Source organism: Molossus molossus, unplaced genomic scaffold (assembly GCF_014108415.1).
Source record: "Molossus molossus isolate mMolMol1 unplaced genomic scaffold, mMolMol1.p scaffold_m16_p_4, whole genome shotgun sequence".
NCBI lineage: Eukaryota > Metazoa > Chordata > Mammalia > Chiroptera > Molossidae > Molossus > Molossus molossus.
Genome location: NW_023425377.1, coordinates 97189854 through 97202445, shown reverse-complemented (window position 1 = coordinate 97202445; position 12592 = coordinate 97189854). Strand labels below are relative to the sequence as shown.

Here is a 12592-nt window from a genome sequence, read left to right as displayed (position 1 = left end):
CAGCCAAAACTATCAGATGTCATACATGACCCGAGATAAGTACTGTGGGCTCAGGCCAAAGGCACAGCTGCCCGGCCGCCCCTGGCACAAGTTGCTGTACACAGTAGGCCCACCCAGAAGAGCTGCCTTCTTAAATGTTTCTCTGCAGCGTTTTCACACCCAACATGAACTAACTCTCTCCCCTCGCCTTTATCTCTGTTATCCACAGACACGGGGATACTCCTGGATCGAAACTACTTTATATTCAAGATAATTCAGAAATGTCTCTGAACACATCCTCTTACGGTTCAACCTTTCCAACTTTCTCATTGTTACTGAAACTGGTTTTTGGCCTTTGTTGATTTTAGTCTGTTGACTTATTCCCTCTTTTCTCTGGATTCATCAGTATCTCTCTGTTTACCTGACAAACAGATCTGAACCCTACAATCCTCTGGCCTCACCCCTTTCTTTCCCCTCTATGTACATCCCTCTACCAGGCCTCTATCCTTGGCAGTCTGCTATCATTCAGTGTGTTAGCTTCTGTAATACTGATAATGTTGGGGGGGGGGGGGGGCGCATATCCAGAGTTTTCTCTAATTGACTAGTTTATTAGTGCCTTTGTCAAGAAAAGAAAATCTTTGTAAACACATGCTGATTTCTAAGAGGGAAAAGTTTAAGTAGTATCCAGTATTACATCAAGTCTATCATACCAAGATATAGATCCTACATTTTACTGAGCCTTCTTTTTAAAATAATTATTTTCTTCCTTTCCATTGCATTACAATATGAATCACAGCAAATAATTTTACATAATAAAATACATACATGACTCATAGATTTTTTAAAACTACAAACCAAGGTGCTTCCTCACTGTTGTAAATTCAGCACAAGACAAAATGATACATAGTATTCTCGTACTGTGTACCTCACCAACATCCTATACTAGTTCTTACATGTCACTTTTCTATTTATACCTGACAGAATCATGCTGACATTTGATTTTTTTAAAGGTTCATATTTAATTCGTGTTCAAATATTACTCTGAATTCTTTCATTGTTATTGTGCTAATGATGTGAAGTTTTGAAGGTTTCACAGAACATTAATACTTTTAGACTTTACATGCATGCCTCTATGTGCTTATCTACAAGGGTCACTTTCAAAATTGATTTCTGTTTTCTGTAATGCCAGCAGATCTAATCCATGAACCTTTGGAAACTTACTCAATATAAATACACTCTCGAGTCTATAAATAAAACCATCATATTCATTGCTTATCCTTAAGACTCTAATGTAGAAGTCATTCACAGCTGATACAAAAACACCAAACATTGTAATTCAATGGGGACAACACAAGCTTGACACTCAACCCACCAATAGTATATTCTAGACCATATTTCTCTAATCTGTGGATGAAAATTTTATCTGAAATGGAATTTAAAAACAAAAATGCTTGATATAGTCCTAAACATCTATATCTACTGCTCCTTTATAAGACCCATTAAATTATCAAAGAAAGATAACATGTTTTCAAGTTATTTTTTATACCATTGTACTTTGAGGAATATATAATACATTTATATAATACATAAATTTGTTGTACCCATGTTATTTAACATCCAAAACTGTTTGACTGCTAGTAATTGAGTTTTATAAAACATCCTTAGACTCAGAAGAAGCTAAAATGAAGAAATAACCAAGCAAACAAGCAGAGCTAAGAAAAAAATGCGACACCAACAACTTTGTCTAGTCTGAGCTCCTGGCATGAATAAACATCCAGGAAGAGATTCAAGATACACCCAACATTCTGACTGTAGAGATCAGTGGGAGGAAGAAAAGGAGCTCTGTGCTTGGTTGGTGACATATTGGCAGTGGTTAAAGAACTGTAAACAGAAAAGCAAGGAAAAAAGAGAATGGCATGATGAACAGTAGCAATGGGAAGAAGCAATGATTTGGTTGGCAAAGAGCAGACGCTGATGGTAGAGAAGATACCCTGAAACAAAGAAACAGTGGCAAAAACACCTCCCAGTCATAGGAGAGATGGGAGCAAATACAACATTATTTTTTTTTTAAGCCTGAATGAGAAAAAAACAGTTCAAGTGAGGAAGTGCTAAGCTCTTCCACACTTGAAGACTGGGATTGGCAAGTAAGTGACAAAAACAGGATGAAAACAAACTTGACTGTTCAATATTTCTTCTAAGACGGCTCAGGCATAAAAGCTTACAACCACTTTTAGACTCACGTGCAAATATTAACTATATCATTACCAATGCATATTATTATAACACAAAAAAATAATGCATTAAATTTACACAGACACATACTTATATGGTTTCTGTGGCAAGATACTGATTCGAGTCTTGTCGAGTATCTTCTTTAGCTTGTTCCTTCCTCCAACGGTATTGGCTTTACTTTTTTTATTGACCTTTTCAAGTCCTATCACCTGTTCTACATCTACAGCAAGATCTGGAATGGAGTAGCGACTGGCCTTTTTGATATCTCCAATTTTAGGAAGGTGAGGGGCACCATTTCTTTTCTCTTCTGACAATCTTGTTAGAAGTTCTTTAAATACTAAAATGGAAACAAACACCACAAAACGCCCATTATAATAAATCCAAGCAATTCAAAGGCAACAGTAGAACTTGGAAACAGATGAGAAGTATAGACTTCAACTATTGAAACCATAATCCTGTAGGAAAACACTACTCCAATGAATGAATGACAACAAGAATCTGCTTTATAATGATGCTCCACCATTTCCACTCTAAGTTAAAGTACTATGTTCGTGTTATTTTTTTAAAGAGATTTTGGATAGATTTTTAGAGAGACAGAAGAAAGAAACATCAATGTGAGTGCAATATCCATCGGCTGCCTCCTGCGCGCCCCCTACAGGAGATCAAGCCCATACTGAGGCATGCCCCTTGACTGGGAATCAAACCAGCAACCTTTTGGTGCATGGGACAATGTCCAACCAACTGAGCCACACCAGCCAGGGCTAAAGTAGTATATTCTTTACATGCATAGGTATTTAAAACATTTATGCATAAAAACATAGATAGAACATAGATAATTTTCATGGTCCTCACATTAGTAGATTCTGATTTAGATGTAATTGTATACTTACATAGTTAATTGGATACTATGCATTTTACTATAGCTTTATTCCTAAGACGTTTGAAATATTACTTATAAAAATGACCTTTCTATGATTAAGATGTAAATATGAAAAGACTGAAAGGAGAAAAATGAAAGTATGCAAGAATACTTACCAAATAAGTTGGTTTTCACAGTGATAGATAAATGTGTGTTATTTCTAAGAATTTCCATGGCTTTTGACAGCTGAATATTTTCAAAGTTTTGACCATTTACTTCTAATATCTAAAAATTAAATTATAAAATTAATTTCAATATCCCAATTAACTGAAGAAACACACACACACACACACACACACACACACACCACACTAAAACCCCCCTTGAAGTGTGGATTTAGGAATGTCATACCTGATCCCCTCGTTTCAAGCCTGCTTCAGTTGCTTTGCTACCTGAATCAACACTGTCCACAAAGATTCCAAATCCCTTCTCTGAGCCTCCAAGTAAAATAAAAGGCAGAGGAGCTTCTCGGGATGGTTTTGTTAATGTCATCAATCTTCTTTTTGCTTTAGCTGCACATGCAATATTTAACAACCTTAGATGTCCACCCATTTTCTGTAAGAGTTCAGAAAGAGTAGTTTCAGAGACAGGCTCAATAAAATAAACTTAAACAGATGTGGTTTAAAAAAAAAAAAAAAAAAAATCACGCTTATTACCTCTCTTTCCAGATTATTTTCAAATTCTTCTAGAAATCGAGTCATCGCAGGATCTCCTTCAAAGTCATTGAAGTGATTATTTACCCACAATAATACTACCCGTGTAACCTGAAAAATTAATTGTTTTCAATAGGTTTTCTAAAGATATAGTGCTAAACATCTGCAATTAAAGTGATTTCAAGTTTGATATCTAACAAACAATGTACCTAGCAACAATGAACAAGAAAATAAACTAAACAAAAACCCTCAGCAAGGAACTTATTCATAAGAAAATGACCTTCTAAAAATATACATTTATACTTTGAATACTGACTTTACACTGTTTTGCCAAGAAAAGTTTTGAATCTGTGAAGGATGGTAATAAACTTATATCTTACTTATTTTCAAAATATATTTGAAACGGGTCACAGTAAAAACAAAGCTATAGTAAAACCAAAATAATTGAATACAAGACAAAGAAGATGGAAATTAAAAAAAAAAAAAAAAAAGAGGGCAGAATAGACAAAAGGGATAAATAGTATTAAGTTTAGAAAGACCTATAAGGGAACAAGTTATAAAAGGAAGGAGCTAGCTGGGAGTTAAATATTATTTGCTAACATTAAGATTTAGAAACCTTTTAACACCTTTAACTCTTCAGGAAAAATAGCCTTTCTTATCCCACACCACGTGTTTTCACACAGCCCAGCACCCGTTTACAGGCTAATGCGCACTCAGAGCTGTAGAATTTCTTTGTACCCAGCATGAACTGTGTGATGTTCATTAGACTATTAGTTCCATGAGTACAACAACTCATTTTTAAGGACATTCTTAATACTTATAATAATGCCTGGCATAAAGTATATTCTCAGTAAAACTTTACTAAATGAAGTGACTATAATTGCAACTTTAAATATAAAAGTACTTATTTTCTTTTATATGAGTTTAATTTTCTATATTAGAATAACAAGATACAAGAAATTTTCCATAGACTCATTTTCAAACATTAGCTAACTTCTTAAAATGAGAAAATTAAACACCCTGTTCTAGCAGTACAGAAACAGAGATGATGGCATATAGTTTTCAACTATAGTTTAAAAAATTGTTTATAGTTAATATGCTGTGACAAATTATGGTATAAACCTAATCACGCAGGAGTCAAATCTTGATATTTATATGAATTTTGTGTCATTTACTATCATTATTGCCCAATTGCTCAAATTTAGGAAACATATAAGATGATCTCCCTTAAAACTATATTTAACACCTGACCTTTTTATAAAATTAAAATTTCACAGCTGAGAAGCCAACATAAAAGTCCACTCACTAGCCATATTACACATGATAACAACGAGATTCATAAATCATAAACTGAAAACTATCAACCACTACTGCCAACAGCAGACAACCTTTACGATGTATTAAGTGCTGGCTCTGAGCCAGGCACTAGATAAAGAACTTTACTTCTATTATTCATTTTCACAATAGTCCCCAAAGGATGCGATTGTTCCTTTTACAAGTAAATGAATGAGTATCAGGAGAGTCAGATGGCGTGTAAGGGGCAATCCTCAAATCAAGTTCTCATGGCCGAAGAGCTAGGCTGAGATCTTCTAGGCTCGAGACTCTCAGAATATGAACTGAAAGCAACACTGTCCAAATGATTTCTCAAAGGCCACACAGTTAGTTGGTGGCAGGACCAGCACTAGAGCTTGGGGCTTTTCACTGTTAGTCTCCCGTTCTGGATTTTCCTACCCTGCCTCTCCCAAGTCTGTCCCCTGTAAATCAGCCTGCACATGGGAAGGGGAACTGAGTACAGACTATGATTAACTCTCAAACCTCATAAGACTATGTAGTTTATCATCCAATCTAGCCTTGACACAGCTCTCAAGAACTGCTAAAGAGGGTGTGTTCAGAATCATATTACTGGGACCTACCAGCCAGCAATGACTATAATGAAACGCTGAAATAGTGTCAATTTAGAAATTGTAACTTTTAGCTGGTGTACAATGCAGATTCCTATGCAACCCAGTTGTTTGGGGGTTGTGTTTAACACATTCCCAATAGAACTAAAATTTAAACATTTGTAAACAATTTATTAACTTTTGTATTAAAAAAAAAAAGGCATTTCTAGGACTGAACTCAGAAACCTATAATAAGAACTAACATTTATCACTTTGGCTTAAAATGTACACTCTCTTATTCCATTAAAATAATTTGAACATAATTGGCAAGGCAAATATATATATTAAAGTATCTTTAAGTTTATATCTGAATATTTCATATTTAAAAGTCAAGCTAGGATATATTTTCGAACCTTATCCCTGAGGCTCGGGTCATTAAACCACTCCAATAACTTTTTGCCCACTTCCATTGGGCTAGAAAGAAAAGTCCTATAGGTCAACAGGAAGTCTTCTATGAACGTTGGATCCACCACCGAATGCTCTTCCACCAAATGCATTGTTAATCTTTCAGAGGTACCCTGTAATAAATAAAAGGTTCAATCACTATTCTGCATAAATAGCATCTATATGATACCTTGATTTCAAATCTTCAACTTAAGATGAAGTGGGTAGTGATATAGATAATAATAAAACTGCTATTCATCAGGAAACATAAAGATTTTTTTACAGTTGATAACTTTTAAGAGAAATTATGCTTAAAAATGGGGTGGGGGAATCTAAAGTTGTCATAACTGATATCACCAAAAAAAAAAAACCCCAAAACAGAGCCATGTTTGTCTTACCTTGATGACGATGTGTCCCTTTCTTGTTCCAGTTCGATCAAGTTCTCGGTGTTCTTTCACCATCACAATTTCTCCTTCCTCCTCCACTTTTTGCATGTTCTTTTCTACTTGGTTGAGAATACGGCAATAATCTTGCTGGGCTATGCAGACAAACTAGAATAAAATATAAGTCACATGTTAATGATAAAGTGCTTGCAAGAGACCTAGCAGTGCTAATAACTCAGTGATTTAATTATTTAACTCAGACATTTTTCTCTGTCTTTCCCATACTTTCTAATGAGTGCAGTAATGAACCTTAATCAGAATCCTCTACTTTTTAATGTATTTCTTCCTTGGTCAAGAAAAGTTTCATTTTTTAGAATATTTATATGCAGTTTATATTAAAAATCTTAATAATTTTAAAAATCAGATGATAAAATTAAGAGTCCTTTCTCATGCCTCTTCTTTAAAAATTAAAAAAAAACATTATAGGAGGGGAGTGGAATCTTAAGAGGATTGATATAAAAACATAATCATGATTTATTGGGTTTTTAAAGTTTGAAAAGAATTTAAAAGCATTTTAAAACAAAGACGGTTTTAATAAAAAGACATTGAAATTCCATATATAGATACATGGAGCGGATATTAGAAATTTGCTAATTATATTGATAAGAAATTACTTTAGCAACTCTGTTCAAAATTAAGTTCACAAAACAAGCTACATACTTATAAGGCTCAAACCGTTATTCCTTGTAACAGGTATTAAGAATGATCCTTGTGCCCTGGCTGGTTTGACTCAGCAGTTAGAGCATCAGCCCATGGACCAAAGGGTCCAAGGTTTGATTCCAGTCAAGAGCATGAAGCTGGGTTGCAGGTTCAATCCCTAGCCCTTGTTGGGGTCGTGCGGGAGGCAACCAACAGATGTGTTTTCTCACACTGATTTTTTTTTTCTCTCTCTCTCTCTTTCTCTCTCCCTTCTGCTCTCTCTAATAATCAACAGAAAAATATCCTTGGCATGAGGATTAACGAAAAAAAAAAAGAATGATCCTTGCTCTTAAAGTAAAAGTTAACAATAATATACACAACAAGCCATTACTCCTCCATGACCCCAAATATAAAAAAATGTCAGGGCTTAGGGCAAACCACTTAATTATGTTTCTTGGCAGTTTTAAAGGAAGTTAAGAATGAATTATAGAAATTACTTATTATACAAATTAACCAAAGGCCATTGCTGCATCTGAATTTTAAATGATTTATTCTTATTTAAGAAATCATTTCAAAATAAAAAAGCACAGAAATTTCTTTTTCTCTTTTAATGTAAAAAGATGAAAAAAAAGGGGGGGTTGGTTATAGCATATAAGATAAAATATGAAACAGTCATCCAAAATCATATTTTCATAGGACATTTAGAGTTCTGGCTTAATGTTCATGATACTACACTAAATACCTTTTAAAGTTGAAAAGACAAATACTGCTGTATTTACAATGACATCATCATCCTCCATATGTTACAGTGGCCTCACAAAACTTTCTCAATTTATCCTCCAAATCATCCCATAAAGAAGGTACTACTATTATGCCATTGCACAGATGAGGACACAGCTGTAGCACCGGCATGCTAATTTGTCTTATAATCACATGCTTGCTAATTTAAAAAAATTATATATGCATATCAAAATCTTAGAAGGAAATATAACAATGTTAATAATTCTTATTTCTGAGCAATGCAAGTTACAACCGACTTTCATTTTTTAATATACTTTTCTATAGTTATTGTATAATCAATAACATTTTTTTTTGATTTTTGTTTTTTTTACAGAAGTAGCAGGAGCAGTTCACACTCGAGAAACAGCATTGTTACAATATTGTTTCTTCTACTGAGTTGGCTGATATAACATCACTAATTTTTCTCTTAAGAGTTTAGAATAAAAAAGTTAAATTTCCAAAGTTTTCCTTGTAAGTAGTTTTGCATAGTTCAATTCATTTTTAAAAATTCCTTAAGAATTATTTCCATTATACTAATCACAGATATATATATGTATATACATATATATATACACACACACACATACATATACATATATATGTTTTTAAATATGTGGTCCATAGTCTCGTCTCAAAAATATTTTTATTTTTTTCATTTTCATAGGGCAGAAAAATTGTTCCCCCATCTCCAAATAATCTTAGGTGTTTTTTCTTATACTCAGTTTTAGAGAACATAATTCTATCATTTTCTTATTCATCTCTCCTAAAAAGAAAAATATCCCTGAGTTAAAATAAGTAGATAGGAAAAGAAAATGCATTTTGAAGAGAATATACTAAGATTAATCTTCTTAACTAAGAATTTAAGGAAATTAGAATAAGTGTAATTTAAAATTCTTGATATCTAGACAACCCTTTTGGGGTTTTCTGTTTGTTTTTTCTTCAGAGATATTAATGACACTCTCCAGTTTATCCCATATGCTTTGGTCTGCAACTATCAGAATATGCGATTCAAACTTACACATAAGGATTCACATTTGCATTAAATCCGAAGCAAAGGGTGGGTTTGGCACTGACTGACTCAATGAACCAAATATGTGATGGAGGACTCAGGTTCTTTTGGTCTCTCTGTGCAAACATACACAGTTTGAGCTTCAATCTAAAGCAAGTTCCTCATAGTTCTAGGATGCATGCTCGTGACAACTGAGCTTCAAGCTTCCTCCTTCACATGCAGGAGAGTGGCAGAAACCATTACTTCTAGTTTGGGCATTTCTTCAGCAAACTAAAATACCATTAAAAAAAAAATTGCAAACCGCCCTGGCCAGTTTGGCTCAGCGGTTAGAGCGTCGACCTGCGGTCCCAAGAGGCCCGGGTTCGGTTCCCGCTAAGGGCGCGTACCTCGGTTGCAGTTTGTCCCCGGCCCTGGTTGGTCGTGCGGGTGGCAGCTACTCGATGTGTCCTTTTCACATCGATGTTTCTCTCTCTCTCTCTCTCTCTGTTCCTGTCGCTCCCTCCAACTCTACCAGAACAAAAAAAAAAAGGAAAAATGTCCTCGGGTGAGGATAAAAAAAAAAAAAAATGCAAACCAAATTTCTAATATGGCAGCACAGAGCTGATATCTAAAACAAAACTTTAGATAAAAACGTTTACCTATATTTTTATTAGAAGATTTATTTGTACTTTAAGAAGTTTATAGATCTAGTGAGAAATTCATAAGTAAAATATAATTTTAGTATAATAAAGTCAATTTTTGCCCAGCTGGTGTGGCTCTGTGGATTGAGCATCGACCCATGGACTGAGAGGTCCCAGTTCGATTCCCAGTCAGGACACATGCCTGGGTTTCCAGCTTGATCCTAGTAGGGGGCGTGCAGGAGGCAGCCGATTGATGTTTCTCTCTCTCTCTCACATCAATGTTTTTCTTTCTCTCCCTTCCTCTCTCTCTAAAAAAAATCAATAAAAACATGTTTAAAAAAATAAAAAATAAAGTCAATTTGTGAATTATATACATAATTGTTTTGTTGAGGTTTATACTTTCAGACAGCTGCTAGAGCATAAAAAAAGTATGTTACCATCTTTGCACTTTGATATAAAATAAAAAGCCAATTAAGATTTTGCTTATAAAAGGCCAATGGCAGTTTATGTCACAGAATTCTTTTCTTTTGGACACATGACATTACAATTTACATTCAGCAGAAACGTAATAGAGAATAAGTAAAAAAAGAATGAAGAAAAATTAAACTTTAATCATGATACAGAACAGTCAACTTTCAATTTATCCATGTAACTGCTTTCTCCTCCAAAACTACTTCATAAATTCAAAGCGTCATTAGCTCCCATGGTCTCTGGAAAAGGTGAGTCTAATAGATTTACCTTAAGACGTTAGATCTATTTAAACTGTTACTTTGCGGTCTATAAGGGAAATTCGGACCTAATCATTCACACATCGAAGGGTGTAGGGCAGGGCAAAGAAATCCCTGGGGTGTCAGTGGAAGGCCTAAGACGTGGGCAGTGCAGAAGGGAAAAGAGACCTGGAGAGAAGAGCAAGAAAGAAAAAGAGGGACAGAAAGAGGGAGAAGGGAAAGAAAGAGGCATGTATGGAGAATGGTACCACAGGATGTCTACACCTAGCCCCGCCTTCATCCTTCAAATCAAACAGGGGAACGAGAACAGACCCTCAAAAGAGAGAACTGGAAGAGTAGCACACACAGAAGGGATCCAGAGCAAATACAACCTTGACCATACTGCGGGACCCAAATATACAGAAATAAATGTTAAATTTACTCCAGTCACTATTGTGTCCTTAGGCTCAACATGAGCTCAGCTAGATAGCACATAGCCCAATATTTATTTTCACTGAAATGTAAGAAAATGAGATCCGATCCTAAGCAAAGTTGCTTCTTCCTGGTAAAGAGAACACCATTTTTGTTGATGTTATTCAACACTTGCTCATTGCCTACAGTGTGCTCAGTAGAATAACAGCAATTTATAAAGGGCATTTTATGGACAAATGAAACATCATTCTCATTGTCCTTTACTTCCTCTAATAAGAGGATGATCAAACATTTGTATCTTCAGCCCTGGCCGGTTTGGCTCAGCGGTTAGAGCGTCGGCCTGCGGTCCTGAGAGACCCGGGTTCGGTTCCCGCTAAGGGCACGTACCTCGGTTGCAGTTTGTTCCTGGCCCTGGTCGGTTGTGCGGGTGGCAGCCACTCAATGTGTTCCTTTCACGTCGATGTTTCTCTCTCTCTCTCTGTTCCTCTCTCTCCCTCCCACTCTACCTGAACAAAAAAAATGGAAAAATGTCCTCGGGTGAGGATTAAAAAAAAAACAAAACATTTGTATCTTCTGACAGATATAACACGTTTTAACAGAAATGTATGAAATACTATCCCAAACAAGCATTTACATTAAATGGTTTAACTGCATTCTCCATCCTTGTCAGGCCTGACAGAGGGGTTGGTGAAAGTACAGGAGTGACTCCTGAAACCCCTGATTGAACACGTTCCTTTTACCCCGGCTTCGCATGGAGGGGAGAGGAAGAAAGAGACTTTCACTAGCAGATAAGGCACACTTAACCCTCTCTGTAGATCTGTGAACCTTGTTAACAGGAGCTGGAGGAGTTAAGAGTTTTCCTTTTTAACCAGAGTTTTCTTCTAGAGTCTACTTTGCTGACTATCACTCAGGGTTTCCTACCAATTCCTCATCCAGTAAATACACGAGACTTTCTTCCCTAATGAATACCTCTTCTCCCATTCCCAATTATTTAATGTTACCTGGTACATCTGACATTACACAAGCACTCTGTTATCTTCAGTCATGTAACATTTTTTATCAATTATTCTGACACATTTCTATGCCTCCCATATCATTTCGTCCCATGATTACAAAATTTCTAACAAAAAGGGTTGGCCAATTAAAAGGTGTTAATGTAATTGCTGAATTCTCAGAAATAACATAACTTCTACTTGCCCTTTAAGGGCAGAGACTGGGACTCAAATGCTCTAGTAATTCTGACATAGAATGGTTCAGGGAAGAACTGGTAAGAGATAATAGGACGGAGAAACACTTAACAATTTTATAGTTTGTTTTGACTTAGTCTAGCTTTGTTATTTTTCAAGTACAATTCCAAAGCCCAAATATCATATACGATCTCTTTTAAATACATATTTCCAGGCCAAATAAAGACGTCAAGATTTATCTACCATTGTGTTTTGCTATTTTTTACAAGAAAATAATTGAGAGTTGACTATATTTATTTTATTTTATTTTTTTTATCCTCACCCGAGGATATTTTTCCATTTTTTGTACAGATAGAGTGGGAGGGAGAGAGAGGAAGGGAGAGAGAAAGAGAAACATCGATGTGAAGGGACACATCGAGTGGCTGCCACCCGCACGACCAACCAGGGCCGGGGACAAACTGCAACCGAAGTACGTGCCCTTAGTGGGAACCGAACCCGGGTCTCTCTGGACCGCAGGCCGATGCTCTAACCGCTGAGCTAAACTGGCCAGGGCGAGAGTTGACTATATTTAGAATGCTCTCCTGTCATTACATATTCAAAAGATTGAATTCACAGCCATTTTTTGCTCACTGAAAGAATTATTTGGCAACATTGTTTTGATTCTTTTG

At 35.6% G+C, this 12592-nt stretch overlaps 1 protein-coding gene across 30 annotated transcripts in view; it reads right to left on the bottom strand.

Annotated features, from left to right (window-relative positions):
* RAPGEF2 (Rap guanine nucleotide exchange factor 2) overlaps positions 1–12592 on the bottom strand; it is a 247229-nt gene that overhangs the window by 22997 nt on the left and 211640 nt on the right. For all 30 annotated transcript variants that reach the window (XM_036239933.1, XM_036239937.1, XM_036239934.1 and 27 more), the window contains 6 exons: positions 6506–6658; positions 6077–6241; positions 3787–3894; positions 3482–3685; positions 3247–3355; positions 2302–2548 (listed from right to left, as the gene is read on the bottom strand). In XM_036239933.1, coding sequence (XP_036095826.1) covers positions 2302–2548; positions 3247–3355; positions 3482–3685; positions 3787–3894; positions 6077–6241; positions 6506–6658 — 986 coding nt within the window. The remainder of the gene's footprint in view (positions 1–2301; positions 2549–3246; positions 3356–3481; positions 3686–3786; positions 3895–6076; positions 6242–6505; positions 6659–12592) is intronic.